This window comes from Echinops telfairi, unplaced genomic scaffold, assembly GCF_000313985.2.
Source record: "Echinops telfairi isolate 266 unplaced genomic scaffold, ASM31398v2 ScPeMD7_2;HRSCAF=8, whole genome shotgun sequence".
NCBI classification, from domain to species: Eukaryota; Metazoa; Chordata; class Mammalia; order Afrosoricida; family Tenrecidae; genus Echinops; species Echinops telfairi.
Window position 1 is genome coordinate 62,602,663 of NW_022103898.1, and position 27,695 is coordinate 62,630,357.

Genomic DNA, 27,695 nt, shown 5'->3' on the forward strand with positions numbered 1-27,695 from the left:
GCCCCCACCCCGCCAACCACACAAGTTAGCCACTGCTGCTTCTTTGGGGCTCGGGGCTCTTCCGGCTGTGAAGGCTTTCTCGTCACTGTGGAGTCCTCAAAAACATGGCCGGGGGCACAGCACAATGGTAAAAACAAAGGCAATATAGTGACTTTCTAAAGGCAAATATGCTTTATTCAAAGGATTCTCCTTCACTTTGAGTTTGAGGATTTTTAAAAATTATTTTTTATGACATGATGGTAAAAGCAGAAGATTCATTTTCTTAAATGACCCATTTGACAAAGGAAATGTTGGCATCCCTAAATAGGCCCCAAATGTTCTTTTGGCAGATAACGGAATTATAAAACCAGTGGTCTCTTGGCAATTAAAAACACACTACCTAGGCATTCAACCGTATCTCAAAGCAACAAGCACGTCTTCCCTTTTTCTTTTAAACCCTATCTTGGCCCCATCAGAGTGAGGATATATTTGAAGTGTCACTTTTCTTTTCATCCCCATAACACCAGCTTCTAGCACAGTTTCTAGCATGCAGTAGGGGCTCGACTGACATTTATGAAATAACGGAATAACTTTACAATAGGAAGCAGTTAGGTAAAGATGGGAGGTAGGGTGGCAGGTAGAAAGGTTGGGACTAAGGCAAGAGTGAATGGCATGAGTTCATTTCCAAGTCACCAGAATGGCATCTAGACAACGGAGGCAGGGTTTGGTGTTGCTACGCTATGAAGGTTAAGGTCTGAACAGGAAGGGCCTTATAGATCAGGCTAGGAAACATCCTTTTCCATTCTACATTGTCCAAAGCACATTATCTACTACTGTAAGCACCTTCATTAATGAAAAAAAATGTATTTAAGGAGCGTCTACTTTGTGCCAGGCACTCTCCGAGGCACTAGGGATGCCAGGTGTGACCCAAATATGATCCTGTACTTGGAGCTTAAGGTTTAATACAGCTGCACCCCCAAGGGTGAGACTTGGGTCTTGGTTATCCAACAGCCTGCACAGTACCTGGAAATTTGTCTGACATGATTTCCACCCAAAACGTTTGATGAAGGAAAGAAGGAATTGAAGAACAGAAGGCAGTGGAAGGCAGGACAGTCCCTGAGACTCACATCGTTGGAGAAAGGGATCGACCAGCAGTCATCCTGGAGCCCCCTGCACTCCCCAGACAAGACCCCACACTCGGTGCTGGTGTCTTGGTGGTCTGTGTCTCCTTCTCATGATCCCCTTGGCCCTGCCTAGCACTGGTGCCTTTGCTGGGGGTGGCACACTTGGGCCATCCGGGCTTCAGAGAAGGTAAAATGGGCCCTGGTGTCTAAGTGGAAACTTTGAATGCATTTTCCCAAAGACATGTGGCCAGGCATAGCAATTCGGTTCTATTACCATTGTGCTATAGACAGATTTTTGGTCAACGAAATTTCTTGAGGGTTGCCTTGGGGACCTAAATATCTCAGGCACATAAAATAATCTTCCTTTAAGAAAACATTCTTTACAAAAGAAAAAGGAAATATTCCTCTGATTTCTCATTCTGGCATGTAGACTTACAAGGTTAAAAATAAACTGCCTGGATTCCATGTCCCCTGTGAATTCGCTTGACCCAGGGGAAATTCTGGAGGCCAACTAGTAGATGTGTGAACTCTGTGCACGCAGAGTCTGGCTTCTTTGGCCCCACTCCTGGGAACCAGGAACTCCGTCCGCTCTTCAGAGAGCCTTGTCCATCGATGGATGTTGAGTAAGAAGTTAGACACTGAGTTCAGGTTTCTGATTTTATCTCGCCCACAGCCTTTTGGGGAATTGTGGACCAGGAATGCACGTGATCATCGTACCCCTGTTGCCCCACGCTCAGGGTGTCTAGATGGTTCGCTTGAGGACTGCCCCACAGAGGAGCCATGCCTATCTGCTGGCTCCAGTTTGCAGGGGAGTGTGATCTCCCAGAGCTGCCCTAGATCATGACCACGGCCCAGCCTCAGTCCAGCATCAGGGGCAGATTGAGTGGCACCCACTTGCCCAGAACTGACTGAGACACTCCTGCATTTGGCTCCTGACCCTTAGAGAAGGCTGGCTTCTTTGGCTTTCATAAGCACTTCCCACGTCTCCTTTTGTTTCGAGCACACGGCTACTGAGGCCGGGAGGGAGACAGCGTAATCTTCGAGCATTCCCTCTGCACGGACCTCGTTTCTGGTTGTGTTTTCATTTTGTTTCCTCCCTTCTTTCCCTCCCCAGCCTTCCCCACAGAATCTCCCTGCTGAGTTCACCTCTCAATGTCCTCTTTGTCTGGCCTGAACTCAGACAGTGTCTGACTTCTCCCTCACATCACTTTGGTTTTCAGCAGACCCCATCCATCTTCATTTTGCTCAGTCTCCATGAGAAAGGCTGCCCTTACTTCTCTCTCTCTGGTCTCAGTAAACAGGATGCTGCTCTGGGGGCAGTGAAGCTGCTCCTTCCACAGGCCAGCCTCATTTCCCAGGGCTTCAGTTTCACAGGTGGCAATCCTATCTTCCGTGTCGTCTCAGTTTCCCAGACGTGTGTCCAGACATGCAGCAGATATCGCATGCACCAGGGTTCTCTACGCAGAAGGCTCAGCACTTAATCCTCACAAAACAGCCTGTAGCACCTTGAATGAGGAGACCCCTGACCCTGACCCTAACCCTGGTCCTAGTTAGAGCAAGGCTGCATCCATATTCGTTTTCTCCACTTACACTCGTTGGGGCCATAAACTAGACCACAGCATCTCATTCATAACCAGTCAGCCGTGGCTGCCACACACAAAAAGAAGAAACAAACCGCCATCGAGCCCATTCGAGTTCATAGCCACCCTAGATCAGGATCCCAGGCTGTGTCCCTTTTTATGGGGACAGACAACCTTATCTTCCTCCTGTAAAGTAGCCGGTGGGTTTGAACCACAGACCTTGCCATTAGCAATCCAGCGCTTACCTAGGGCTCCTTCACTGGTCACCAATGCATTCTAGAGAAGGATAAACTGAAGGCAGTCACGTGTACCCAGTCAACTTCCCAGAGCCTTTGGAAAACCAGTTCTTGTTAAAAATTGAGGTGGAAATGGTCAGGGAGAATTGAAGATGACGGTCCCACATCTACTCATCATATCATTAGCATCTTACTGTCACCTGATGTTTCTCTAGTAAATAGTGACAGAGTACTCACGATTTCTAAATACATGTATTTTGTAAATATGGATAGATCTGCTAAGAACATAATAATATGGAATAACAATAAACGAATGGAAAATCGCTTACATTTTATACAATAATATCTATTTGCATCGCCTGGTACAGTAAAGTAAAAGAAAAACAGAGCCCTACACATTCATGTGTTTATCTTGCCCACCACAGTCTGGAAAGTGTTAACTGAATGCAAATGACAGTCACCCTCGTGCTGCCTTCTGCCTCATTTGCCTCCTCTGTGGGGCAGTGCTTGTCTGGTGGTGGGACTCCGGTTTCCTAGGGGAGTGTGACCCCTTTGAAGAAGAAACCCTTCATTCCGGGAGGGGAAGGGGAGCATTCCCTGCTTACAGGTGCGAACACAGATGAGCTCCAGGTCACCGTGACTGGTTCATTGACTGGTAGTTAGTGGGGGTGATGGGGGCCCTCGTTCTGTCCTGACTCATGGCAACCCCATGTGTGCCGAAGGCAATTGCCTCCCAGTGTTTTCAAGGCTGGGACCTTTTGGAAGCCGGTCACCAGTTCTTTCTTCCAAAGCGCCTCTGGGTGGGTTCAAATGGCAAGCATTTGCTTAGGAATCAAGCTATTGACCAGCTTGTCACGCAGGGAACCTAGCGGTATCCAGAATCAGGACTCTCACACTCGTGTTCTGGAGTGGACCAAGATTCTCTTCCATCACGCCTGCTGCTGTCGGCAGGAAGAGGCTGTGTAGGGATTTCAGATGCGGAGGCTGGCTGGTGGTGAGGTTTTATGTATCGAGAGAAAGCATCCCAGGAGAGAGTTCCTCCTTGGTACTTCTTGGGGCTTTGGTCAGGCGCTGTCAAGTCGTGTCCAGCTCACAGCAACCCGACGGTTGTCTGAAGGAAACGCCGCCCGGTCCCAACTGCTGCTCATTCCGAGCCTATTGTAGCCCCTGTGGCAGCCCATCTCACTGAGGGCCTTCCCCTTGTTTGCTGCCCTCCTGTTACTATTTTAAGAAAACACGTTTTCTCCAAAGCAGGCACAGCACTGGGTAAGTGAAGGTCCGTGGGAAGCGGGATGGTGGCCGCGGGGCTTGCAGGCGCTCCCTCGGCCGTCACAGTCCATTCGCGTTGAGAGAAAACTAGGTGGAGCGGCGAGGTGTGATCTGGCACGCAGACCAGAAGTCACAGCCGCCCTCTCTTGGGCCCCGCCATCTGAAAATGTGTGCGAGCCCCCCGGGTTCCCATCCTGCCAGTGGGTCACAGACTCTATGGTGGACCACAGCTTTGGAATCCCTCAGCCAGGGAGGACGTTCCTGGGCTGATGGAGGTAGCCAAACCAGCGCAGCCTGCCCCAGAGCTGCGATGCAGCATGGGTGAGTCCCCAGATCGGGGAAGACGAGCAAAGAAGCTGTGAAAACACAGTTCTGAATTAGGCCACAGCCTCTGGGGGATTCGGCCAAGGGGGACAAGGCCGGGAGGCGGCAGCTGCAGGGCCTCCGAAGCACGGTTCCCTGTCGCCGGGAGCAGCCAGTCTAACCGATTGGAACTTCAATCCCAACCCAAGCCTTGAGATCCTCAAAGCTGTTGTAAGTTCCCCAAACAATCTACGCTTGTTAGCTCAACTGGTTTTGGGGGTGGGGGGTTGTTAAGCGGAGGAGGGAGGAATGAAGTAAACCCAGGCAGGCAGCGGCTGCCATTTTCATTTCATAGATGAAGACATTGATTTGGGGTGATGGTAAGTGTCTATGAAGGGTCACAACACCAGGAAAGCCCACCGTGGAAGAGCAGTCCCCTGATTTCTAAGCCCGGTCCCTTCCACCAGGGGACATCGCCTGTCCACGGAGTGCCTGGGGTAGTGGGATGGACCCGTTCGAGCGAAGGAGGAAGCGTTCCGGGGAGTGCTTCTGAGAAAAAGAGGAAGACTGGTGGGTGAAGCCCATGTCTGGTAGAGCCTACAGTGGGACTTGGAGGAGGAGGAGGAGGAGGCTGAAGAGGCCCGGAAGAAACAGGAAAGGGCCTGGCCTGAGGTACTGCCCCAAGGACGAACAGGGCGAGTCCAAGTTGGGTAATGGAAAGCAGCCGGCCAGCTCTGGCAGCGGATAAGGCGTAGATCTAGTGGTTCTCAACCTTTCTCATGCCGCCACCCTTTCATACCGTCCCTCAGGTTGTGGTGACCCCCCAACCATCAAATTATTTTCGTTGCTACTTCATCACTGTAATTTTGCAACTGTTATGAATTGGGTGACCCCTGTGAAAGGGTCATTTGACCTCCAAAGGGGTGGCGACCCACAGGTTGAGAACTGCTGGAGGGACCTGTGGAAGACAACCTGAGACTTCCTGCTGGAGAAGCCAGCGCTAAGCTGCCCTCACCCCTGCTCGGGTCAGGTAGACCCACCGTCTTGGGTAGACACTGGTGTAGCATTTCAGCAGAGATGCTGAAGGGATGCCACCGTCATGATCTTTAAACAGCGGGTTTGCCTCACAGCCACAAGAGAGACAGGTCAAGATACTTTGTGCCAGGCATGGCGGAGACCAGAGGTGCCCAGCACACCTGACTCAGGTGATATCTCAAGCCTGCCCTGTGCTCACCTCCTGAATATTCTGCTTCACCCGGCTGTCAGAGGGATGCAGGATCGTCCCCATCACTTTCGCGTTGCCGCAGACGACCAGGGCTTCGTCTGGAGCTTCCGTGTTGATTCCTACTCGGCCACGACAGACAACGGATTCTGGAATTTGTCCTCGCTGCCATAATGCATCACTGTCATTTTCAAATTGCCCAGGGTTAGAGGCCTGGAAAGAAATCAATAAGTATAATACAATTAAAGTTACAGAAACAGGAATGGTTGATCGCCGAGTTCTTCATAACAAAGGAGAAAGGAACATTATGCAAGTTTTTCACACAAGAACTATGGCCGTTAGATTTTAGATCAACGTGGGCCTGTATGAATGCGTAGAGGGGGCATCCAACCTATCAATCTGCTAATGCCTCCTTGGGGGTATGGCCTTTGCTAAAAGAAAGACAATGAGAAATTCCCTTCCTCTCGCTGCCCCTTTGCCCTCCCTGCTTGCCAGGACTCTGTGTCTGCCTTCAGGGCTGGCTCCAAGTGGGCACTGACCCTGGGAACCACCTCTGAGCTGCTGTCGCCTGCCATGTGCTCACCGACCTTGGCTCCGCAGAGCTGCCTGTGATCGCCCTGCTTCTACGTCACCATTCAGAGTTGGCACAAACAATTATGAGCTTACTTGCTAACCCAAAGGTTGGCAGTTTGAAATCATCCGGTGGCTCCTTTGCAGCTAAATCAGGAAATCTTTTTCCATAAGATTGCAGCCAAGAAAATCCTGTGAGCGCTTTCTCCTCTGTCATGGAATGTCATTCCATTCTATGATTTGGAATCAACTCCATGGCACCTGACAATACGCACATGTAGCCCAGTCATTTGTTGGTTTATATCAAACACCAAAATGAGTTCCTTAAAGTTTCGGACATACATTTTTATTCGTGCCATCACGTCATAGAGTTAGAAAAAAACCCTGCATGTTGTAGTCCAAGCTATGATACAAACTGCGTGGTCTTGCAGCAGTCACTTAATCTTTCGGTGCCGGGTCCTTCCTATGGAGAGCCAAGATAGCAATGTCTTCTTTGCCTATTGCACAGAGCTATGGGGGAAATCAACTGAAATTAGTGGACTGTGCAAAAACTTCTGAGCAGCTTCTTACGCATATGACGAAATAAAACAATCTAATAGTCTCTAATTCATCCTCCACACACCTAGCACCATTTAGTCCGCCCTCCTCTGCTACACACCTGTCGTGTTCCCTTCTTGAGCACACTGGAGACTGGGCTTTGGAGTTTCATAATTCTAGGGGATTCTGTTCACCAAAGGAGCACTGGTGGTGCCACCACTGAGCGCTCAGCTGCTGAAAGATGGGCAGGCCAGGAGAAAGGCCTGGTGGGTTGTTCCTTTAAGATTATAGTTAGGAAAACGCCAAAGAACAGTCTACTCCGTAATCCGGGATCTCTGTGCTTTGAGATCATGTCTCCCTCATCTAATACACAATCAATGCAAATGGTGCCCCCTGCAGGCGCTTGGAATAGGAACCTCATTAACGATGGTTTGGGGGCAACTCTTAATTTATGTTGGAAATGCAAAAAAGATTCACTGCCATCAAGTCAATTCTGACTCAGTGACCCTAGTGACAGAATAGAACTTCCTTGTGAGTTTCCAAGATTATAACTCTCTATTGGCGTAGAAAGCCTCATCTTTCTCCTGCGGAGCTGCTGGTGGTTTTGAACTGCTGACCTTGAGGCTAACAGACACGTAATCCACTGCACCACCAGAGCTCCTATGGAGAACTAAAATGTCTTTTGCTTTGTGATTGCTGGGACCCTAAAGGACCCAACAGGAGAGCGTGTGCTGAGGCAGGCAACTCATAGGAAACCCGTCTGGGGCCTTTCTGCGAGGGCTACAGAACACGAGTGAGGAATTGGGGGCCTTTCTGCGAGGGCTACAGAACACGAGCGAGGAATTGGGGGCCTTTCTGCGAGGGCTACAGAACACGAGCGAGGAATTGGGGGCCTTTCTGCGAGGGCTACAGAACACGAGAGAGGAATTGGGGGCCTTTCTGCGAGGGCTACAGAACACGAGCGAGGAAACGCTCTCTGCCCGTGCCATTCAAAGTGTGGTCCATAGTCCAGCAGACACTGGTGAGATGCTTGGTGGGTCTCAGGCCTATTGAACTGAAAAAATAAACAACCACCACAAAAACTGTGGGGGCGGGGCCTAATATCTGTATTGAAACAAGCTCTCCAGGGGATTCCGACTCAGAAATGTTGGAGAAATATTTTACACCAGGCACTTCTGGTCCCAAGCTACCCCTGCCTTGTTGACAGGAAGTTCTAGAGCAGACATTGCCCCCAGGTGGACTTCTTCGGGACTTCAGGAAAGGATGCTGTGTTGGGGGGGAGGAACTGAAAACACAGGGTCCCAGGATAGCTCTACTCACACACTCCCTCCCCCACCCACATCCCTGCTAGCCTTTGCATCTGCTGGGTCTCTATTGTCTTTCCTTGCCCTCCCCAGTGTTATTGTCCTCCCTCGTGCCACAGCAGCGAAAGGGGGAGTTCTTGGGGATGTGGCCATTTCTGTTCTTCTGGTAAAGAAACTGAAATAATGTATTAGTATTTAAGCCCTAGCAGGCCTTTGAAAGGCAGACAAAAGTAGTCATCTCTCCCGCTTGTAACAAGCACAGCAATGCCAAGGAGGTTTAATTATGTGTTTAAGACAGAAAGTGGAGCTGGGGGAAAGCCTGCAATTAACACAAGGGAATGCCGAAGGAACGCTACTGGAGGATGGCTCCCCAAAACAAAGACCTGGGAATTAAATCTGTTCTTCAGGTCCTTAATTTCCATGAAATCGATCCATTTCCATGACAGGACCATAGTATACTTCTAAAACTGCTTTGATTGACAACTCAGATGAGCAATGACAGGCGTCCTGCCCACCAATTTCTCTCGGGAGAATAATGCAGACAGGTAGGCTCTCTAGCACTCCTTCTGGAGGCCTGAAGCTCACCTTGTGCTCACCTGGATGCGGTCATCCTTGCCAATTAGTCAAAGATTCATCTATTTGGAGGAACCGGTTCAAGTTACACAATGAGTCAAGAGTTGCTAAATGTATTTTGTGGTTCACCGTTTAGTGTTCTAAAGTCTTGTGATATTTTTAAGGGCCCTGTTTTTTTCCGCAGGACCCTGTTATAAGTTGAGCTACTACAACTTTCAGGTCAGCAGTTCAAAACCACTGGCACTCTATGGGAGAACAATGAGGCCACCTGTTCCAGTAAAGAGTTTCCGTCTCAGAGACCCACAGTCCTACAAGGTCACTATGAGTTGGAATTGACTTGGCAGCAGGGAGTTTCAGTTTTGAATTTTCTTCCCACCCTACATGTTAGAGCCCAAACTAACCAGAACCAGGACGTGGCCAACGAGGCTCTTTTGCAGAAGGTAGGCCGGTCTGTCATCTGCCTAGCCCATGATGTCTCTTCCCCCAGGGGCCCTCTGAATCTCAGGGGCAGGCATTGTGTTCTGTGGACGTTTCTAAGGCTCACTGATTCGGTAGTGCCATTTTTCCAATCCCACTTTTCTCTTGGTTGGTTTAGATGTCAAGGGGTTAAAGAAACTCAAACGTTTGCTTTCATTTTCAGTTCTGTGATTTGAGGTCAAAACGAATGGATATCAGCAAAATATTTTAAGTTTGGTGGCCAGAAAGCTTGTGTTTTCCCCAGTATTGTTGTTTTCATTGCTGTTAAGGCAAATTTTGTATTGCCCCGCACACTTGTAGAAGAGGACTTTATCTCTACCCAAAATTATGGCTAAGAAAAAGCTACCACACTGAAATACAGCCTTAAAAAAGAATTCAGCGAATAACATGACAACAAATCTATACTAAAAATACTGTGTTCTGTATCCATACTGAATAGGAATCGCAGAATTCCTATTTCAGCTGCTCTAACTCATCATGAGCTAAATTAGCAGTATGCTTTGGCTCTGAGAGATGCCAATTACCCAAGAGTCCTGGCGAGCGGAGGGCCAGTGAGCACATCCCCCTTTGGTATTGTTGGGATACAGTCGCAGCTGCTAGCTGCAGACAACAGAAAGACCTCGCCACCAGGTAAATTGTTCGACGTGTGCAGGTGGCTAGTAAACTGTCTAATTCAAGTATGAGTTACTCCCGCTCAAAGGAGCACTTCCTGAGATCTAATCTATGCTAACTCTGAAAAGAATGGCATAGTCTGCCTTTATTCCTCCCTATTCGAATTTAGAAATCAACAAGCAGCGGGTTTCAGATTTTGGTTTAAGGCAGATGCATTCGTGAAGCAAAGCAATACCAGATTAGGGTTAGGTGAGCTGTCTAAAACAGCCCTGAAGCTTGCTAAGGAAAAGGCCAGAGGACGGCCCAGGCAGCTCTGCAATTGGCTTATGACCAAAGGAGAGAGCCCCGCCTCCCTAGTCCCACAGGAGCTTCGCTTGCCACAGGGCATATCATGGCTCCAAAAAGCACAGCCCCAGCACGCATCCTCTGTGGCACGCAGTCCCAGGTAGGTGCCTTCCTTCATTATTACTTCATTACTCCAGCCATCATTACTTCACCTCCATTAAAACTCTGAGGTGCAGTTTAAGAAAGTCCACTAATAGGTGGCTTTTCACTTTTAATAGACTAAAGGAATTGGCCTGAGAGCCCTTTGTTTCAGAACAGCTGGAGGCAAGCACAGAAAAATGCTATTTCCCCACTAGGCAGAATTTTCTTCCCAGGGTCTAAGGTTAGACCTTAGACCTGGACATATCCATACTGACCACTTGTTCCTACTGGAGTTTCGTGTTTTCTCTTTCTTGTTTCAAAAACTGCAATAACATAGCCCCCTCCAGGGCTGCCAAGCCTGTGACCTCAGGCCCTTGGCAGTCCCAGCAGCAGCCAGACTGAACTCATACAGCTGCGGCGGCAGCTGCCAACTGCAACATGTCTTCGTGGCTGCCAAGGTTCATGTCCACAGCTGTGGCCAATCACTCATTCGGCAAAATATGCTACACCTTGACTCTGTACGAAGCAGTGACTCAGATGCCCCTGGAGTCACCAATCATTTGAGGACAAGGACACGACTTTCTGCCACTTTCCCTACCTGTGGGTGCCCTGCAGGCTTGGGGGTCAGAGAGAACGGGGTTGTAATCCAGACCCCATCACTACAAACTGTGTGACTCATGAGTGAATGAGTTAGCCTCTTGAGACTAAGTTCTTCTGGATATAAAGAATGAAGGCCATTTTATACAAAGCCCTTTCACAGAGTTTGTGGGAACATTCCATTATCTGATTTAAAAACATTTCATGATGAATGCGGTGACAAAGTAGATCCGTTTTCCATTCAACAATTCACACACACATTTCACTCACTGACCGCAGTCCTCACATTTACCATCACATAGCCCACTCCACCGTTCTCCGCTCCATTCCTCCTTTCCTTACCGCCTGATTCCAGCCCTGGGTAAGTACTGCCCTCTCCATCTCCACTGGTTTGACTTTTCCAAGGCACATGCATCGCCCTGGTGTTACCGCTCCTCTCGTAGACCTGCCTGTTGTTTGGCTGAAAACTGAGGCACGGGGATGAGGTCATTTCCAGACAGGAAGGGTGAGTATGGGCCTTCGTCTTGAGGGCTCCACCAATCTCTCTCTGACAGTAAGCCTGGTCTTTTTTTTTATGATTTTAACTTTTGCTCCACATTTTTCTCCCATTCTATCCAGAATCTTCTGATTGGATCCCTTTCAGAGCAGTTGGTAGTGGTAGCCAGGCATGATCTAATTTTTCTTTTCTTTTTTTCAGAGTTAAGTCACAAGTTTATGAAGCATACAGTCATGTCAAAAGAGATGAAGTGGCTCCCTCTAGAGAAAGACCCCTTGCACACAGTTAAGAGCAAAGCGGGCCCCCCTCTCAAGTTGAGATCAGGACATGGTCTAGGGAAATGCTCCTCGTTTTTAGATGACACTTTCAAAGGGGCAGGGGTGCCGCTCTGTAGATGGTCAAGCCACTTTCTGACTCGGTTCATCCTTGGGTCTCATGCATTGTTTCTTTTAAGCTTATCTGGGCTCCTGCTGTGGGTCGGCACATCTCAGAATGATCTTCAAGTACAGTCCCGTGCCAGAATGTGACTGGGGCCTGGCTTCAAGGTGAAGGTGTTCACCCCGCCAGTTCTCATGGAGTCCTTAGTCCATCCTTGTTTCACATGGAATCTTTTGTCCATTCCCTTAGCAGGCAGAACAGAAGTCCCTGTTCTGTCCCTGTCAAAAATAGTTGTCCTTTTGTGATTGAGTTATTTTATTTGTTAATTTGTAAGTGTGTTTGAGGTTCATTCCCACTGTCAGATTTCAGGGCCTTGTTTCTCTTTATGGCTGAGTAGTCTTCCATTATGGGGATGTCCCTCAGTCTGCCCACCCCGTCACCAGCTGGTGGACAGTGACGTGATGAATAGTGCTACAACGAATATTGGTGTACATCAATCATAGCAGTCCTCCTTATTCCCTTTAGTAGTTACCTAGGTCATGCAGTCATTTTACTTTTCATTTTTCAAGAAATACACTATTTCAGTCACTGAGAAGTGTGTGTGTTTCTGTTGTTGCTGTTAGCTGATTCATGCACAATGTGACAAACTGCTACCTGGCCCCATGCCACCCCCAGGTTCAGTTGTGTATTGGACTGTGATGACCTATAAAAATTTCTCTTTTTTTATCTTTTTAGTAAATCATTTTATTGGGGCTCTTACAGCTCTTATAACAATCCATACATCAATTGTATTGAGCATATTTATGCATGTGTACATACAAACCAATTTTTCTAATCTGAGTCATGGAGACTAGCATTCCAATGGTCCATTAGTCCATGGGGCTAATTGTTTCCATGAGTTTCCAACTTTATTCATGCCTTTACTCTGAGCAGAGTGAGACTTTGCACCTTAGATCGCCACTCACAAGCTTTTCAGACTCCAGTCATTATTTACCAAATTAGGATGTATTTAAATTTTTTTTACAAAACAACCTTATCACCTTCAAAGGACTCTCCACTACCCTTCATACATTTGTCAAATCTGCGATTCCATTCTTGGAAACAGTTTTCAAACTCATGTTTGGATAACTGATTTTCTTCACCTCTTCTACGTTGTCAAATCACTGTCCACAAAAAGAAGTCGCACAAAGCAAGGTCAGGTAAGTAAAGTGCGTGGGACAAGAGAGGCATGCTGGGGTTTTTGCCAAAAACTGGCACACTGAGATGGCTACCTAAGCAGGTGCATTGTCATGGTGGTAAAACCAGTCCCCCATCTGCCACAAATCAGGCCTTTTTGTCACACACTGTTATGCTATCTTTTCAGAACCTCTAAGTAGAAAGCTTGATTAACAGTCTGACCTGGTCGGATGAACTCCAAATGCACTAGGAGTCAACATGTTCAACTGTTTGGGAAATTGATGGACGTCCAGAATGAGGTTTGTCATCAATCGCCATTTCGCCTTTTTTGAAACAAGAAAACCACTTGTACACTTGCGTTTTCCCCATACCGCTGTCCTTGTAAGCTGTGTTCAACATCACAACAGTTTCTGTGGCATTTTTCCCGACCAGGAAACAAAATTTCACAGCCACATGCTGTTCTCTTAAATCGGCCATCACAAAAAAACGACATTCAAGTGAAACTGTTTTTATGAAAAATTCACTGTGACCAGACAGAGCCTTCCCATGTGACACTACTAGGTGCACTAACTCAGAGTGAGTTGTTAGATGCTTGCCTAGCGGGAAAAATGTGTACTATGAAAACTCTGCCCAACAGAACTTTTTCCTGTTTTTCAAAAAAGTTGGGGGGAGTACCCGTGTGTGTATGGGCATACCCCAATATATACATATATAAGACTATGCTCCCACTATCCCACATCCATTCAGCCTGTGTGTCTATCTGACACTTGAAGACCACGTCTACTGCCAGAGTGTCTATCGCTCCTGCTAGTGTCACCATCGTTTTCTTCTGGCTGTAAATTGCCCTTCCCTTCACCCAAATTAAGACTGTCTGTTCTCTAGCCAGTAACTCACCATCTCTCCCTTTCCCATCCCTGGCAATCATCAAAGACTGCTTCTTTTAGTGTGAACATTTTTCTTGTCTTTTCACAATAATGGTTCCACACAATATTTGTCTTTTGCAAATTGACTGATTTCACTCAGCATAATGTCCTCCAGGTTTATCAGTGTTAGGAGGTGTCTCGCAGATTCATGATTATTCTTTTATGTTATGTCGTATTTCATTGTGTGTGTGCCATAGTTTGTCCTTTATTCCAGTGACGAGTTATTGTGAATAGTGCTGTGATGAGCCTGTGGGGGTGTGTGTGTGTATATATTAAGTCCTTCAAATTTCTTCTTCCTTAGGAGTGACTGAAGTAAAAGATGTAATTGAGTCCCATCATCACCATGGTCATCATCATCATCATGGAAATGGATTTCAGAGAAGCTGGTCAAATAAATATCACTGCTTCCCATTTTCAACCAGGAGCTAGTAGCCATTGATCTAGACAGCCAGCCATCTGCCAAGAATGCTTGAGCTATGTTGTAGACTACAATGTGCCCATTCACAGGAGCAAACACACGAGGGAGTAGCTCTGTGTGCTTCTTGCTTTCATCATACAAGCCAAGCACAAAGGGACTGCCTGTGCCTCCGAGCACACTGGACCAGGCACTCTTGAAAAATTCTTCACTTCCCCTAAAAATCAGGTGTGGCTGTGTACATGATCAGTTGTGTTCAGCCAGGTTGACTAGAGGAATGAATCCAGTGACACTCATATATGTATAAGAAAAAGCTTTACATCAAGAAATAATTATATGTCAAGAAAGCATCCCAGCCCCATCCAACTAAGGCTTTAAGTCCGATCCTAGTCCATAAGTCCTTCTTTAGACTCATGCAATGATGCAGAATGCAGGAAGACCACAGGCCGGTGGGTGCAGAGTCCTGTGGATCCCAGGTCAGTGGAAACATGGCAGAGCTCCAACAGCTTTCAGGATAGCCAGCAAGCAGGAAAGAGAAGGAAGGCGGAGAGGTCCTCCTTATGAGAAGGCTACGCCCCAAGGGGACAGCAGCTGTGTGTAAACTGATTGACAGGTCTGACTCCACCCCTAGCCAGGAGTGTCTAGTTGACACGAATGTAACACTGCATCATCATTTTGAGACAAACTGTGTCAAATGGGTCTGAAGCCAACCCAGCCAAGGCCATGGTAAACTGCACAAACAGCCAACTGCCTAAGCTGTGGGTACGCTGGGATCTGGAAGCATTCCTTTGGCTGTGTCATAGATGGAGTCGGCAGCTCAAGAGATGATAATACCCTGCACAGGCCATCGCAACCATGACACCACCTTGATGCATGCCCTTAATCCCATCAGATTTGGAGATCTTAATCAGACAGTCATGGAGGCCTGTGAACTCCCTTTCAGCACTGACTAGGCCCAGGTCAGCTGCTAGACGGCCACAGGCAAAATCAAGAACACAAAGCATGATGCAGTGGCCATGGTGGCCCCACCTGATACCACATTCCCTGCAAAGCAGCGCCAGAACTGGGTCCTGTTGTCCACACCACCCAGGAAGATCCGCTCATATGTATCTTGGAAGGCAACTGGAGAGCCTGGGTGGAGAAGGATCAGATGACATTGGCCAGGTGGCCTTGCCAGGAAGACAGCACTACCCATCGTTGGGCATACGAGCCATGCTATGGATAATACCCTTTTGTGTGATTTTCTTGCTGGCACACTGCCCTTGCAGCAGCAGCAAGACCTGTTTGATGGGCACTGCCATCATCTTCGAGGTGGCCACAGCCACTCCACCCACCAAGAAGTCTTTACAAAGGGCCTAGCGGCATCTGCCCTGTTGGAGAAGGTCAAGGCAGGGATGGCAAGAATGAGACAGGAGCTGGCTTTGACTCCGCACTCTGGGCTGCACATAGCTATCTGTGTTGTAACTCTTACTTCCCTAGAACATATGCCAAGTAGGGGGGTTGCTAGAAAAAGCCCATTGCCTTTTAATTCCATTCTTCCAAGAAGTTTTTAAAGCAACTTTGTATTAATTTTTTAGCCCAGGACCTAGGATATAGTGTAAGAAACAGGGTTTCTATTGACATATTGAGTGGAACAATTCTGTGTTGTGGGGTCTGTCCTGCAGATTATAGAATGTCTGGTAGCATCCCTAGTCTCTCCTCACTACATGCCAGTCACAAACCCCACCCCCTCAGTGTGATGATCCAAAATGTCTTCAGACATTGCCAAATGCCCTCTGGGGGACAAAATTGCCCTCTGTTAAGAACTGAGTAAAAATTTAAATAGTAGAATGAACTGTTACTACTGGGGTCATCTTCCTCACAATTGGTGGAGAACTAGATATTTCGAGCAAGACTCTGAAAATATAAATTCTGCCTACAGGGGGAAAAGGCATATAGGTTCGAGAAAAACCACACAGCAAAACTTACCCGCACAATGATCCTTTCGGAGATGTGGGCAGACAACAGATAGAACTGGTCTTGGTTAGCAGCATATAGGCCAACTACCAACATGAAGTATCTAATCCAGAAAGAGCAAAGAAATGCAGACACATCAGGGACCAGATACTCTGCCATCAGATACCACCCAAGAGCTCATTAATAGGACATTGATAGAAGGGCTTGAGAATTTAAAGACTGCCTTTTTCATTCTGCTCTCAAGTGCCCTCCTGCAAAGCCCCTCCTGCTGTTGGTTCACTAGCTATTGTTCTGAGTCAGCCCTTCGCTTGGCTTGAGTTATTTGCAAATTGCTTTGCTGGCCCCAAAGCACAAGAGTACAGACTTGGGTTGGCCCACCTGTGCTGGCTAAGTACAAGCCTTACTCTGCTGTGTCCCAGGGCCCTCAGCACAGCACTGCGCGCGTGCACACACACACACACACACACACACACACACAGTCACTTTGTTAAAGCCCCTCAAGCCAGATGTCCTAGATTTAATGGAGGGCACCTCATACAGTTTGCCCAACCATACTGGATCCTTTCCACCACACCTGCTCTGGGTCCCGAACCCTGCACCTTCCACATCCTGTGTCATGCCTTGATCCAAAGACCTGAACCCACTCCCTGAAACCTGCCCAGACAATTTTCATCCCCATTATTCTTCACTTATTTCAATGGCTTCTTCCCATGTGTCACTAATCTGAAGTTCAGACCATCTTGTGAAAGTCAAAAGAAAAATTACCCAAATCGATATAAGCTTTTGATTTAGCAACTGTGTGAAAAAGTTTCACCAACCTCTTGTAAAACACCCAATGGATTCTCCAGCCCTAGAGAACAAGAGTTCTTCCGTCCGACTAAAGTGAAGCAGTCATTGTGACAGTTGTTATGATGTCTTGACACAGTGGCCATAGTTTGGGAATGATGGGCTCGGGCACAGCAACTGTGACAATGGCACAGGCATGTTTCCTTCTGCACACAAGGTCACCATGAGCCCAACCCTCACAACAACCTACGGAGTGCTCAACATGTACTAAACAGTTTACCAACATGATTGCACTTAGATCCTTAAAGTAACCTGATTGAAATAGGATATTATTTCTGTTTCCGTTTTACAGAGTAAAAAAATGAGTCTCAGATTAAGTTACAAATCTAACCTTACTCAGTCATGGCAGAATCAAATATTCAAACTTAATTCTGTCCAATTCCAAAAGCAAAGTTCTAGACACGTGTTTCTCAAACTTGGGCTCACCTCAGAATGACCTTGAAGGTGTGTTAAAATACAAATTACTAGGCTCCATCCCCGAGTTCCTGATTTGGTGGGTCTGGGAGGAGAACATTTCTAGCATGCTCCTGGGTGATGCTGTGTTAGTTCTAAGACCATACTGGGAGACCCACAGGACTGAATAGCGATGTGGATGTCTGTCTTTCCTTCTTTCTTTAATGAAAAGGTGATTGGGGAGCTCCAGAACTCCGGGATTAGAAACTGGGGGCCTGTACACAGACATGTGAGATTCAGTCAGTCCTCAACCCTCTGATGGCAACAAGACGTAAACACTGGTGACAGTGGAGAATCTTGGAGGAAATCAGGACAAGCCAGTTTAGGGGTGGGTTGGAGAGTAAGCATTGCAGGCAGTGAAGATGGTAAAAGGCCTCCAAGGGACAGATCTAATGAGATGTGTCAGTAACTTGACAGGAACCCTGGGTGGTACAAATGGTCAATGACCGGCCGAGGCTGAAAACTAAGATTCTGGAGGGTTGACTCCTCCAGAGGCACCTCAGAAGAAAGGTCTGGCCATCACCTGCTGAAAAACCAACCAGTGAAGACCTGTGTCAGTTTTACCCTGATACACGGAAGGTGCCAGGAGTCAGAATGGACTTGACAGCAACCTCTTCTTTAAAAAATCCTGGCAGACCACATGGAAGAAGCACACCAGCCTTGGTGATCATGAGGAGTCAATGGGAAAAGGTATCAGAAGTTCAAAAACAAGCAACCAATTTGGTGTGAAGGGGTGTGGGCAGAGTGGAGACCCAAAACCTACCTCTAAGATAATTGGACAGTCCCTTTCAGAAGGGCCACATGGAAGGGATGAAAAATTCAGGGTGCAGTATAGCACTGATGAACCACATAACTATCCTCTGGTTCTTTAATATTTCTTCCCCTTACTATTATAGTTTTTTTTACCTCATTAATCACGTTACATTTGCATAGGTTCATTTGTATATTTAAGATCATTCGATACATGAAAGTCAAGATAGATAACCCTTCAGAAACAGTAACAGAAGTAACAGTTCCCTGAAGGTACAGGAAGAGGGGTGGGGGTGAGGGGAAGAGGGAGCTGTTAGCATTGATGACTGTGTAACCCCACTAGATGGGCTCAAACAACAGAACTGTATGTGAATGGATATATTAGATGTGTAAGATATGACCAAAAAATAAGGGTTCCTGGGGATATGTGGGAGAGGGAGAGGATACAGGGGAGCAGATACCCAGGCATTCAAGAAGAAAGACAATGTTTTGAACCTGATTGTGGAAGCAATTATACAACACTGCTTGATGTGGATGAATTATGGAATGTTATATCTGTAAGAACTCCCAATTAAATGACTTTGAAAAAAGCCCACAAACTCAAAAATAAATAAACTGGCAGAGTCAGAAATGAGAGGAGAGTGATTCCAGGAGGGCCAAGACCATCAGAAGGCCCTCAGAGGGCACTGCCCCATCTGTTGGAGGCCCCACCACCCGGGAGCGGGCACCGTGACGCCAGTACCTCTGGTCAGGATTTGGTTTTCCCTTCTTTCGCATGTTGTTTGCTGTGGTTTCGCTGAAGTGTAATCTCCCCAGTGTTACTGTGGTGACCTGGTCAGCCAGGGGGTCGATTCTAAAACAAACAGCAGAAACCAAGAAGCCAGTAAGAGAATGCAGTGTCTCTAATGCTGCCTAGCCCGCCCTTCCTCAGGTATGTGCAATGCCCAGTTCTCGTCCCCCTGCCAAGCACAGGCCATCCAGCCATGGATTATTGGTAGATGATCCAGAGCAGGGTCCTGAGTGGCGGCCAGGGAAGGCTATGGGAAATTGCTTAAATGGTAAGAAGTGCTCATGCAGCCGAAGCCCGGGTCCAAGTTTCTGACTCCTAAGGATCCACATACCACAATTAGATCTTTTACACCCACTAGGAGGAGGAATGAGAGCATGTAGTGATTGCTCTGTACCACTAATGCTGCTGCAGCCTCTCCTGAGTGAGGAACTGCTCTACTTTTCTCTTCACACCTTTGCTCTCTCCTCGGCCGCACACAGACTGCTCAGGCAAGGAAGATCCAGAGGCCCCAGGGAGTTTGCAGAATTGATTTCTTCTAAAGGTCAAGGGGAGGGGCCGGCTATGGACTCATCTTCCCAGCCCAAAAGGGTCTGACTCAGGGTCAAAAGCAATGAGGTCCTTCAGTTGCGTAGAAGCCACCATGGCAACCCGGTGTGTGTGTCACCGGAGAACGGTTTTAATTGGGTTTCCCGGGGCTGCATTTTTGAAAATAGATATCCAGGCCTGTTCCCAGCTGCCTGTGGGTGGGTTTGAACATTGAACCTCTTGGCTAGCAGCCAAGCAACTTAACCATGTGTCCCATCTCAGCTGCACCTTGTTCACTTGCCAGCTAGTCACAATGGAATTCCTCCTCCCTGCCCTACAGGAGAACTCTAGCTGTGGACCCCATATTGCTTTGTATGGTGCAAGTCATGAATCCAATTTTATCTTGTAAGAAACTATCAAAATAGCTTTAAGAAAAAAAGAAAAGAAATGAATTTACAAATACCATAGATCCTTAAAATTGACTCAGTCAGCATTGCACTGGTATGAAGGAAAAATTAAAATAAAAACCTACCCAAAAGCTATCTCAAAGCTGCTAGCGAGATTATTAGTAATATGTGGTTATAAAAAGAATAATGATAAATGTGGATCATTTGTACAGAATTGCCTACAATCTCTTCAAGGCAGTTTGCCAATTTTATTTTTGTTGGTAAGCATGTATTCATGATATGAACATATCCTTACTAACTTCTATGGCAGGTTTGATTTTTAAATAAGCAAGAAAAACCGGACTATAGTTCATCTTCCTAAAACACTCACAAAGGTACTCAGAAACTAAATTCTTACTTAACAGGATTGAAAATCTTTTTGCTTCTATCTGCTTGGGATTGTTCGATAGCAATTATTTGATTGGTAGCTTCTACCTGTAGAAAACAACACAAAAAAAGCACACGTCATTAAAAAGAATGCTGAAGAACAGTTTCCCAAGATACACGTATGTACACAGCCCCTGGGGGGGAGGGGCAGATCACTGAGAAATGTAGGAGGTAATGCAGCCTGCCTTAGCACAGCGTGTTGTTGCTGGGAAAGGAACAGTAAAAGCACAAGACAACAGGGTATTTCAGGAAGCAACACAGACAGTGCGCTTGGAAGTAATCCAACAAATAAGGACAAGTAACTTAATGCATGCATGCACTCATTCTACAAGCGTTCATGAGCATCTAGTCTCCAGTAGCCACTACTGCAGGCATCCGAGAGAAGAAGTAAACCATTTTAAAAAAACAAACCTGCCCTTGTAGAGCTTATAGTGAACTAAAATAAAAAATGTTTGAAGCACCAGCAAGCAGAATAAGTAAATAGCACATAGGGCATCACATCTATTCATTTTTGTTAGACATTCTTCTTGCTGCTCAGAAAGTCGTGAGGCAGGTTGGGTGAAACCAGCCCCGCCACACACGGCCGTAACCACCTGGCAAGGAACCGGGCCACCGACGTGAAGATTTCTCATCACGTTCACATCTTGGCTGTTCAAATTCCCCTTCCAGAATTGTTCCTTATGTAAAAATGAGTTCACATGCCTTTTCACTCAGGGTTATTGCTTATCATTTTAAAAACAAAATAAATAAAATTTCCCATAAATCAGGAATGAATATGGTACAGTGGAAAACAGTCCCAACTTTGTAACTAATATTTTAATGGTCTTTAATAATATGTTATTTTCCAAATATAAAATCAATTAGCAATCAATTTTAATAACAGGGAAAAAGGAAAAATTGGGTTAATAATATGGTCAAGAAGCTCATAAATTATATTTCGTATTCATTTCCCTATCTTTTTTTTTTCTTTTTTAACATTTTATTAGGGGCTCATACAACTGTTATCCCAATCCATACACACATCAATTGTGTAAAGCGCATTTGTACATCGTTTCTCAAAACATTTTCTCTCCATTTAAACCCCCGACATTAGGTCCTCATTTTTCCCCTCCCTCCCCGCTCCCCCCTCTCGCATGAGCCCTTGATAGTTTATAAATGGGTATTTTGTCATATCTTGCCCTGTCCGACGTCTCCCTTCATCCACTTTTTGGTTGTCTGTCCCCCAGGGAGGAGGTCACACACAGTTCCATGTAATCGGTTCCCTCTTCCCTACCCATTCTCCCTTTACCCTCCCTGTTTTGCCACTCACACTACTGGTCCTATAGGGCTCATCCGTCCTGGATTCCCTGTATTTTCAGTTCCTATCTGTACCAGTGTACCTCCTCTGGTCTAGCCAGACTTGCAAGATAGAATTCGAGTTATGGTAGTGGGAGCGGGGAGGAAACCTTCAGGAACTAGAGGAAGGTTGTATTTCTCATCATTGTTACATCACACCCTGACTGGCTCATCTCCTCCCTGAGACCCCTCTGCAAGGGGATCTCCTCATTTCCCTATCTTAACCCAGAACTTTGACCCCGGACTCAGATGTCGTTTCCATAATCAGAAAACGTCCTGTTCTTGCTGTTCCGTGCTGGATCATTGGTTTGTAGTTTGTTTTGTTTACACTCTCGGGTTAGAGCAAGAGCATGCCGTGGTTAAGTCCAATGCCAGCACCCCTTTGAGGAGACTCGATCCTGAAGCCCTGTTAACCTCTGAACCCAATGTGCAGCTAACAGGTGCTGCAGGAACTGGGTCTGAGCGGGACATTTCAGACACCTGCTGCCTGCTCAGCCGCCCTATCACCTGTGTTCTAACAGTGCTGCTCCTTGTTCTCTTGGGCGAGTTGTACAATGTTATTGTCCACTCATGGCTGCTCGGCATATTTTTGGAATGATGAAAATGCCCTAAAATTAAATAGCAGTGATGATTGTACAGCTTTATGAATATTCTAAAAAGCACAGAATTGTATAAAGGGTACATTTCTGGTAGATGACATACATCGCAATAAAAAATACCTAACAAAAAATTTAAAGACACCTACACTCAAATACAAATTTTTTTCAGATACAAATTTATATGCAGTTTTCATAGGTTATGTATTTACAGTCAGTGGTATGTCACTAAAAACCCCAACCCACTGCCGCTGAGCCGACTCCAACTCTGGGTGGCCCTATCTAGGGTTCCTGAGGCTGGACCTCTTTAAAGGAGCCTCATCTTTTTCCTGCTGAGTGGCTGTTGGGTTTGAACTGCTGACCGTCTTGTTAGTAGTCAAGAGTATAATGTGGTACGCCACACGGGCTCCTTGCAGAGTGTCAGTAGGAGCCCAAATTTAAAGTCAAGCATGGGATAACAACCTAAGAGTCAAAGGGGGAAGGGAATGGGTCATCAAAAACTCCCAGGGCTCTACTAGGAACAAATGTTTACTTGAATCAAGAAATACTCAGGTTTCTGTATCAAGCTGTCCCAAATCCAAGTAGCATCAACCAAGCACAGTGAATACAAATATTAGATTTAAAAAGAACAAAACTCACTGCCATCGAGTCCATTTTGATTCCTAGAGACCTGATAGGACATTGCCCCTGTGGGTTGCAGAGATTGTAACTTTTTACAAGAATAGAGAGCCTCATCTTTCTCCCAAAAAGTAGCTGGTGGTTTCGAACTCGTGGTTAGCAGACCAATGCATAATCCACTATGCCACCACGGCTCTTCAATACTTACACAGGGACATGCATTCAAAACTACAATTTAGATTTTTAATGTTTTTTGTTTTTTTTAAAGAAACCTTAAAGACCAATCCTTTGAAAGGGATATTGTATTTCGTAGAGGATCGGTGAAAACAAGAAAACCCTTTGATCAGGCAGATGGATACAACAGACATAAGAATGAGCTAAAACATGTCAAAGATCACAAAGATGGCGCCGGACCAGGCAACATTGAGTTCTGCAATACATAAGTGTACTGTGAGTTGGCGCTGATCCGATAGGCAATTAACAGCAGCAAAGTGATTGATTTCAGATGGCCTCAAAGTTTCTCATAGCGAGGAGAGATCTACATTTCCTTCTTTGGAATCTGAGTGGTTTCTGTGACAGAAGTGAGTCCGGATTACAAAACTGGCAGCTTCCCCTTCATATGCCCTGGAGCACTGGTTGTTAGAACCGTACGCCATGCTGTGAGGTAGCGCAAGCTACCCCAGAGAGATGGCCGCAGGGAGCAGAGCCAAGACTCCCAGCTATGGCCTTGTTCAAACTACTAGCTGATGAGCAGCACAAACCTACTGCTACATGAGTGTGCCATCTTGTAAATGGATCCAGTCCTATTTCAGATGCTCCAGCTGATGCCTCTTGAACATAAATGAGCTGACACGGCCAAGTCCTGACAAAGTGGTAGATTTATGAGCCATATAAGAGATCGCTATTGTTTAGGTCATTGTGCAGTAATAGATAACTGGAACACTTCATAAATACTGGCTGAATAGAAATAAATGAAAGACTTACCTTAATCCCAAAAGCCTTCAAGTAAAACATTTCTATTGGCGTTAGGCCCATCTGAGTTTTGACAAATTTTGGACTTCCCCAAATTTGGATATGGATGGATATCTGAAAATGGTTTTTCTTTTGGCAAACAAAGGCTTCATCTGCTGGTGAAAAATTAAATCCTTTGTCGGTGACAACTCGGTAACCTACATCAGGTCTATGAAAAGAGGAATAAAGAAACCAGTTGTATAAATATTTTCTACATATTTTCTTCCAGTAACCATATCAGCTGTATAACCAGTTCCAGAAAATATATTGTAGAACATGTGTTTTGTTGTATTCCATCAATAAACTCTTGAGTATTGACTAAAGAAATAAAAATGATAGTTCGAAATACAGCAGGCTCTTGTTCTCTTATCTTCTCACAGGGAGAGAAGTGCACTTCTTGCCAGATGGAAGCATTGTTTTCTCAGTCTCACACTTCCTTTCTCCTTTGTGCTTTCCGAGCGTTTGAGACTTCATAATTCATTACAAAGATGTAGACTAGGGGTTGAGAAGTCACTGTGCTACGTAAAACAGAATTATTTTCATTCCTTTCGTAGAAAAAAAATAAACCTCTATACTTCACCAGTGACACCACACTCCATATGACAATTATTAATGATGTTAATAACATTCCTCAGATGCATGGATAATCAATCAGGGGGGCATATGAAGTAGAATTACCAGGGATAGCTTTAAACCATATAAGATTAACCACAGCCAGTCATATTACTTATTAAAACTTTTTTTTTTTCCCTGCTAGAGTATGGTCCTTTCTTGTTTAGCTTTCCAATCTGGGAAAATCACAGAAAACCTACAAAGGTGGTTATTTCTGTAGACTGGAATGAGGTGGTGATAGAGTGACCAACCCAACTTTTACTTTATTTCTATTGTTGAATTACTTTTTTCTTCTTTAGCTGTTCTATATTTTGGTTGTCTTTTTTTGTTTTATGAAATGAACTTATTTGTCACCAAAGACTCCAATCCATTTGTTTTAATTTTCCACCTTTTTTTTTTTTTTGTCACTCAAACCAATACTTAGGTTGGAGGGATGAGAAATCTGGAGGGATTTTTATTTCTTTTTAAAGACATATTCTGTATCTATTTACACAGCCCATCTCAAGAAATGGAATCAACAACAATATCTCATTAAACCCTCCATATAGGTGGTTTTCTTTCTCCTGGTTCCCCATCCTCCTTCCCTCCCCCTCAATATCCTATCCCTCCTCTCTTCCGCTTCCCACCCCATCCCTGGCTTCATTTTCAATAACAATGCTTCGTGCATAACATGCTTAACTAAATACTACTAAAGTGTTAGTCAAAACCTTAACTACATAACTGTTATTATGTAGAAAAAAGAATACCTACGTTTTTCTATGGTACTTTGCAGGGTACTTGTTTAGTATGCAGGGTACTTGTTTAGTATGTTGTAAGTATGGAAAGCGATTTTTTAATTCATCAAGTTTCCTAAATATGAGTTCTTTAGAAAGAAGTGCCTTCCCAGACTTAGCAGCAGCAGCAGCAGCAGAAGGAAGTACGCGCGTGCTGAATCTCTACCACTGCGTGGCTCTTTGCACTCTGGGAATCTCTATTTGGATGGCTGCCTTTATGACAGACAATATAGAGTTTCTAAATTTTCCTCAGGCTCAGAGACAGAAAACATCAATGGGTCTCCTGGGAAGAGAGTGCTTGTGTTCTCTGCAAGTTAAGCACCTTCCCAATGGATCACGTCACTGAGTTATTGATTGCCCTCAAGTACCCGATCAGTCAAAGGCACTCCGCAATCATAGTGCCCACCAGTAGAAAAAGAAAAGTCCATTAAATGAAGGATTTGATAGAAACAATATATCTTATGCCATCTGGGAACTCCATATTGACTTGCATTTCTAAAACGATGCTGCTAATTTGCTGCTTTAAAGGCTAGATGGATTGACCTGTATATATTTTCCTACAGAGGGTAATAAAAACTGTCTTGGTTGAGGGGAATAAAAGGACGTTTTCTTTTTAATCATTTTATTGGGAGCTTGTACAACTCTTATCACAATCCATACACACATCCATTGCGTCAAGCACATTTGTACATTTGTTGCCCTCATTATTCTCAAAACATTGACTTTCACTTGAGCCCTTACTATCAGCAACTCATTTTTCTCTCACTCCCCATCCCTAATCCCAGCTATGGCCTTGTTCAAACTACTAGCTGATGAGCAGCACAAACCTACTGCTACATGAGTGTGCCATCTTGTAAATGGATCCAGTCCTATTTCAGATGCTCCAGCTGATGCCTCTTGAACATAAATGAGCTGACACGGCCAAGTCCTGACAAAGTGGTAGATTTATGAGCCATATAAGAGATCGCTATTGTTTAGGTCATTGTGCAGTAATAGATAACTGGAACACTTCATAAATACTGGCTGAATAGAAATAAATGAAAGACTTACCTTAATCCCAAAAGCCTTCAAGTAAAACATTTCTATTGGCGTTAGGCCCATCTGAGTTTTGACAAATTTTGGACTTCCCCAAATTTGGATATGGATGGATATCTGAAAATGGTTTTTCTTTTGGCAAACAAAGGCTTCATCTGCTGGTGAAAAATTAAATCCTTTGTCGGTGACAACTCGGTAACCTACATCAGGTCTATGAAAAGAGGAATAAAGAAACCAGTTGTATAAATATTTTCTACATATTTTCTTCCAGTAACCATATCAGCTGTATAACCAGTTCCAGAAAATATATTGTAGAACATGTGTTTTGTTGTATTCCATCAATAAACTCTTGAGTATTGACTAAAGAAATAAAAATGATAGTTCGAAATACAGCAGGCTCTTGTTCTCTTATCTTCTCACAGGGAGAGAAGTGCACTTCTTGCCAGATGGAAGCATTGTTTTCTCAGTCTCACACTTCCTTTCTCCTTTGTGCTTTCCGAGCGTTTGAGACTTCATAATTCATTACAAAGATGTAGACTAGGGGTTGAGAAGTCACTGTGCTACGTAAAACAGAATTATTTTCATTCCTTTCGTAGAAAAAAAATAAACCTCTATACTTCACCAGTGACACCACACTCCATATGACAATTATTAATGATGTTAATAACATTCCTCAGATGCATGGATAATCAATCAGGGGGGCATATGAAGTAGAATTACCAGGGATAGCTTTAAACCATATAAGATTAACCACAGCCAGTCATATTACTTATTAAAACTTTTTTTTTTTCCCTGCTAGAGTATGGTCCTTTCTTGTTTAGCTTTCCAATCTGGGAAAATCACAGAAAACCTACAAAGGTGGTTATTTCTGTAGACTGGAATGAGGTGGTGATAGAGTGACCAACCCAACTTTTACTTTATTTCTATTGTTGAATTACTTTTTTCTTCTTTAGCTGTTCTATATTTTGGTTGTCTTTTTTTGTTTTATGAAATGAACTTATTTGTCACCAAAGACTCCAATCCATTTGTTTTAATTTTCCACCTTTTTTTTTTTTTTGTCACTCAAACCAATACTTAGGTTGGAGGGATGAGAAATCTGGAGGGATTTTTATTTCTTTTTAAAGACATATTCTGTATCTATTTACACAGCCCATCTCAAGAAATGGAATCAACAACAATATCTCATTAAACCCTCCATATAGGTGGTTTTCTTTCTCCTGGTTCCCCATCCTCCTTCCCTCCCCCTCAATATCCTATCCCTCCTCTCTTCCGCTTCCCACCCCATCCCTGGCTTCATTTTCAATAACAATGCTTCATGCATAACATGCTTAACTAAATACTACTAAAGTGTTAGTCAAAACCTTA

At 45.1% G+C, this 27,695-nt stretch overlaps 1 protein-coding gene and 1 pseudogene across 1 annotated transcript in view; both read right to left on the reverse strand.

The window, feature by feature from the left end:
* Positions 1–27,695, reverse strand: part of MYRFL (myelin regulatory factor like) — a 167,474-nt gene that overhangs the window by 63,532 nt on the left and 76,247 nt on the right. Inside the window, exons 7-12 of the mRNA XM_045288878.1 lie at positions 26,346–26,541; positions 20,322–20,398; positions 18,945–19,055; positions 16,166–16,256; positions 5,726–5,926; positions 2,929–2,959 (exon numbers count right to left, since the gene is read on the reverse strand). Coding sequence (XP_045144813.1) covers positions 2,929–2,959; positions 5,726–5,926; positions 16,166–16,256; positions 18,945–19,055; positions 20,322–20,398; positions 26,346–26,541 — 707 coding nt within the window. The remainder of the gene's footprint in view (positions 1–2,928; positions 2,960–5,725; positions 5,927–16,165; positions 16,257–18,944; positions 19,056–20,321; positions 20,399–26,345; positions 26,542–27,695) is intronic.
* On the reverse strand, positions 14,839–15,959 carry LOC105978392 (annotated as a pseudogene).